Here is a 5,191-nt window from a genome sequence, read left to right as displayed (position 1 = left end):
TGCAATGCATTGCAAGTTCAACGGTAGTATGATGATGGGGCGTGCCTCAATTAAAAAAAAAAAAAAAAAAATCTCACGTCCATTGGTATCTACATCCACACACAAAAGTAAAATGTTTGTCACCACATTATTCGTGACGTCGTTTGCTTGTCTAATGTGACAGCCTACTTGACTTTCTCGCTGCAAATACCACCGGGTTCGATTCTCTCTCTCTCTCTCTCTCCATTGTCTTTAAACATGCAGCGTCGTGAGTATTCGGTTTCACCCCCTAGAGAAGGCGTCTGTTGGTAAACGAGAGTATATAAGTCGTTGGACAGGTATGAGACCTGTAATGGGTCAATAGTGCGTCTCCTCTTCCCTCCCCTACTTCCCTCCCTTCTCTCCCCTTCCACAGTCATTTGACGCAATGAAAACAAGAAAACGGAAACCATGGCAACATTGGATTATGATGTGTTGTCCTCTGGGGAAAAAAAAAATCGTGCAGAGGAAATCAAAGTCTGATAGGTACACAAATATGTGTGCAAACACTCAAAGCCCAACTGACTTAGAGTTATGCATGCTTGTCAGGCAGATGTAGTGTAGCGTATGGTTATTAACCCTTTCACCGCCAGTCAGTTTAGAGTTCAAAATTCCCTTGTGGTATAAACACAGAAAAGACAGTGGCTAAGAATAGTTGGGGATTCCCCCTGCGATGTATAGAAAATATGGCCTATCCTACCACCGAACATTAAGTAGCAGTAGGTTCCTGTATAACAGACCAATGAAGGGGTCACCTTTTAGTGACATGGGTCCTCTACCACGCCTGTGCATAAATGCGAGCTTGGCGGTGAAAGGGTTAAAGTGACGTCTCCTGGAAATAATGTTGTTGTCGAAAATGTCAGTTGTGAGCCATCAGACGTGTCATCAAATTTTGGTTGGTGATCTGCATTGGTATGTGGGTTGGGTCCGTGGATTTCTTGTTGTTGTTGTTGTTTTAGTTGCGTTCTATCTTCATGGATGCCTCCAGATTAAATATCTATTGTTTTCATTATCATCACCACCACCATCATCATCAGTAGTAGTAGTTTGGTTGTTTAGTAGTGGTAGTAGTAGTGGTGGTAGTAGCAATAGTAGTTGTACATTAGTAACATTACTCGATGTCAGACTGAAGACATATATATTATACGTTTTTTATGCTCTTCAGTCAATTGTGATTTTAGACGATTAACTTCTTATGTGCGTGTATGTGTGTGTGTGTGTGTGTGTGTGTGTGTGTGTGCGTGTGTGCGTGCGCGCGCGGGCGCGTGTGGTGTGGTTTGTGTGTGTGTGTGTGTGTGTGTGCGTGCTTGCGCGCGCGCTCGTGCAGGCGTGGGGGTCATTTCACAGAATGATGACCACTGACCAGGTCCTGCCGGGGTTGTCCCTTTCCGCTGACCAGCTCTTCTTTCTGGCCCATGCACAGGTGGGTCGTCGGTGGGGGGGGGGGGAGGGGGAGGTGAGAGGGTGCGTCAGTGTTTGTGCGCGTAGGTAGGTATAGGTTGGGTATATATATACCCGTGCGGTTTGTTCGTTTTGTGTCGTGAGCGCTTCGAGAGCTAGAAGACGTTTATGGACAACCTTCTCTATTCTGATGATTATCAATTTGCGTTAACTTCAACTCTCAATCTGTTGTGTGTTCTTTGGGGTAGACGAAAGAAACAGAGAGAGAGAGAGAGAGAGAGAGATGGGGGTGGAGGAAGGGGGGGGGGGGGGGGGGGTCGGGAGGTGGGATGTGGAGAAATAACTATTTGATTGAGATCAGCCTTACAAAGTTGTAATTCACTGTGTTTAATTGCCTCTTTTCCTTTACATGATTGTATAATACGTAGGATGAACTCATGGAGAGGATCAAGGCTGTTAACACACCACAGGGAAACACACACACACACACACACACACACACACACACACACACACACACACACACAGACTCACACACACACACACACACACACACACACACACACTCTTTCTCTCTCTCTCTCTCTCTCTCTCTCTCTCTCACACACACACACACACACACACAAACACACACACACACACAGAGACTCTCTTTCTCTCTCTCTCTCTCTCTCTCTCTCTCTCTCTCACACACACACACACACACACACACACACACACGCCTACACCTACACCTACACACGCCTACACCTACACACACACACACCTACACCCACACGCACCCCCCCCCTCCCAACACACACACACACACACACGTGCACGGAGGCGCTCACGAAGACCGTCTATAGTTGTTTATTTATTTATTTACTTATTTATTTTTACGAATCCCTCTTTTACGATTCTTTTTGGGTTTTTTTGTTTTTTTCCAGACACAGTGTGAGAAAGTGAGCGAAAGAGGGATCCTACAGCACTATGTCAATAAAGACCATCAGATGCCCAACAAACACAGGTGAAACCACTGTATTATGTTTATGTATTATGGTGGTATTTATGATGTGGATTATGAGCGCGCAGTGGTGCGCACTCATTTGTGTACCTCGTGTGACATTTTTACCTTCTGGTTTTTCTTCTTTTTTTCTTTTTTTTCCTCTCTCTCTCTCTTCCCCCCCTTCCCCCCGCAACCTCCCTCCCCCCGCCCGCGCTCCCCCCCCCACCCCCCTTTTTTTTTCATTGCTTTTCTTTCTCTCCTTCATCGGTCGATTGATTGCACGTTGGCCTGTCTTTCCCTTGTGTCTCCATGTACCCAAATCGGGTTTTTCTCGGATAAAAACGATTTTGAACCTTGAGAATAAAGTACGTGTGTGCCACATAGAATCGGCGAAATGGGAGAGGAGAGAGAGAAAAGAAAAAAAAAAGAAAAAAAAAAAAGATTGTGTGTCGTAGAAGAGTTGCAAGGGAGCACATGTATGTGTGTGTGTGTGTGTGTGTGTGTGTGTGTGTGTGTGTGTGTGAACCTAAAACAGATCTTCTTTGATCGTGGGCTGCAACTCTGCATTTTCGGGAGTGTGCATGCTGGGTATTAATTGCAATGTTTTTTTAAAAGCGAATATGTGAAATGCTTTTATTTGAGAACATATGTTTATTACTCTTGTTTAATCAAGTTATCCGCGTGTGTGGGGTGGGTGGGTGTGGGGGGGTGCGGGTGTGTGCTGATTATCTGGTTGTGGTTTTCCGCAATTCATCTTTATTCTTATCTTATCTGTCTATTATAATCAATGTGCAGTATAGTAGGCACTGTTTATAATTATATTCAAATAATGTTTCTTAATTCTTTCTGTTTTTACATTAAGAATACTAGTTATTACCTGCAGTGTGTGGATGATGTATGAAACGATGTATGTGATATTTTTTACATTTGTATCTTCGTAATATTTGTAGGGGCTGTTGTTGGCTTTTACAGTTATGGTCCCCATGTTCTTTACTTGTCTATGTTGTGATAATGCACCTGACCAAATTTCTCCAGTTGGAGATAATAAAGTTATTCTTATCTTATCTTATCTTATCTTATGTTCTTGTTTCCATAAACCACCGAACACTGACCTGGATTGCAGGGTCTTTAACGTGCGTATTTGATCTTCTGCTTGCGCATGCTCACGAATGGGGTTCAGGCACTAGCAGGTCTGCACAATATGTTGAACTGGGAGATCGGAAAAATCTCCACCTTTTACCCACCAGGCGCCGTTACCGAGATTCGAAGCCGGGACCCTCAGATTGAAAGTCCAACGCTTTAACCACTCGGCTATTGCGCCCGTCTAAACTATATCAAGTCCGTTGTCTTTTATAGTGCTTTCGCCAGTGGCGAGCGGTCACATTCTAATTTTTTTCTTCTGTTTCAGAGTCAACGAGCCTTTGCGAAATCTCCACGAATTCTACCGAGCGTTTCATTGCGGAAATTCCAAGGACGTCTGCGATTTGTTCTGATCTAATCTGCCCTGCCCACCACTCTAGTCCGTTAACTAACTACATGTGATAATTTGCTGTACATATGTAAATAGGATTATTGACATGAATGTTATGTTACGACAATGTATGTATGTATATATATGAAATAAACATGTGATATTTTCTAAAGTGATTTGTCTTGTTTCGTTCGTTTCCACATGTGTGTGCGTGTGCGTATGTGAAAAATGTTCGTGTGTGTGTGTGTGTGTGTGTGTGTGTGTGTGTGTGTGTGTGTGTGTGTGTGTGTGATTATGTAGCATGTTTTGTATCAGGGTATCTGTACGATGTGTGCATTGCGTGTGTGTTTGTGTGCGAACAATTATACACATTCACGCAAACATATGCATGAGAAGACCACGTTTGCATTTGCAGAACAGATTCATCCACCCACGCACATAAACAAAAACACACACGTGCGCGCGCGTGCAATTGTTGTGGAGTGTGTGTGTGTGTGTGTGTGTGTGTGTGTGTGTGTGTGTGTTTTACACGATTTACACACACTACACACATACCCTTACAACCACACCCCTCCCCCCATACAAAAACACATCCATAAACAAAATTAACACACCACACACAAACTCCACACAACCACACACACACACACATACACACACATACACTCCACACAGACACACACACACATACACACTACACACATTCACACACACCAGAGTTCAGGTTTCGTTCAGGACATCATTGGTCATTTGTCCAGTTCATCACAAAATCCATGGGTCATTTTCAAAGTTAATGGGTCATTATTGCTGTCCCCGGCGCTTCTGTTACGTCACTTCACACCCTCAATTTTTTTTTATATATGAGTGATTTCGTAGTTTGTCAATTATACTTTGTGTGTGAAATGATATCCCCTCCCCCCCTTACCCCTCTTTCTCTCTCTCTCCCTCCATAAGTATATGTGTATACATTGTTTCCGTCCCCCAAATTTGCCAGTTCACTCTTTCGCGTTGCAAATTTAGTATGATACAGTTCGAGCATGTTGCCATACACATACTCAGTCTCACATCACACACCTTTTTTTCATTTTAAATGATTTTATTGACAAGACGTTAAATCAATGACCAACACACACACACACACACACACACACACACACACCATTACCACCACCACCACCATCACCACCACCCAGATATCACACATTGAGGCAAGAAAGGTAACCGTTGCTTAGGCATACTATTCATTTTGTCTGAAGTTTTGTCCCTTGGCTGGCTCTTGCCGTCGGAATGATACTTTGTGAAAAGACAAACAA

At 43.5% G+C, this 5,191-nt stretch overlaps 1 protein-coding gene across 2 annotated transcripts in view; it reads left to right on the top strand.

Annotated features, from left to right (window-relative positions):
* Positions 1-4,000, top strand: part of LOC143292047 (membrane metallo-endopeptidase-like 1) — a 274,001-nt gene extending 270,001 nt beyond the window's left edge. For both annotated transcript variants that reach the window (XM_076602220.1, XM_076602219.1), the window contains exons 12-14: positions 1,346-1,441; positions 2,349-2,428; positions 3,816-4,000. In XM_076602220.1, the coding sequence (XP_076458335.1) occupies positions 1,346-1,441; positions 2,349-2,428; positions 3,816-3,900 (261 nt within the window). In that variant the 3' untranslated portion in view covers positions 3,901-4,000. The remainder of the gene's footprint in view (positions 1-1,345; positions 1,442-2,348; positions 2,429-3,815) is intronic.
* The last annotated feature ends 1,191 nt before the right edge of the window (positions 4,001-5,191 follow it).

The sequence above is a fragment of the Babylonia areolata genome, chromosome 18 (genome assembly GCF_041734735.1).
Source record: "Babylonia areolata isolate BAREFJ2019XMU chromosome 18, ASM4173473v1, whole genome shotgun sequence".
NCBI classification, from domain to species: Eukaryota; Metazoa; Mollusca; class Gastropoda; order Neogastropoda; family Buccinidae; genus Babylonia; species Babylonia areolata.
Note: the sequence above shows the minus strand (reverse complement) of the source record. Positions and strands in the feature narration are given on the sequence as shown.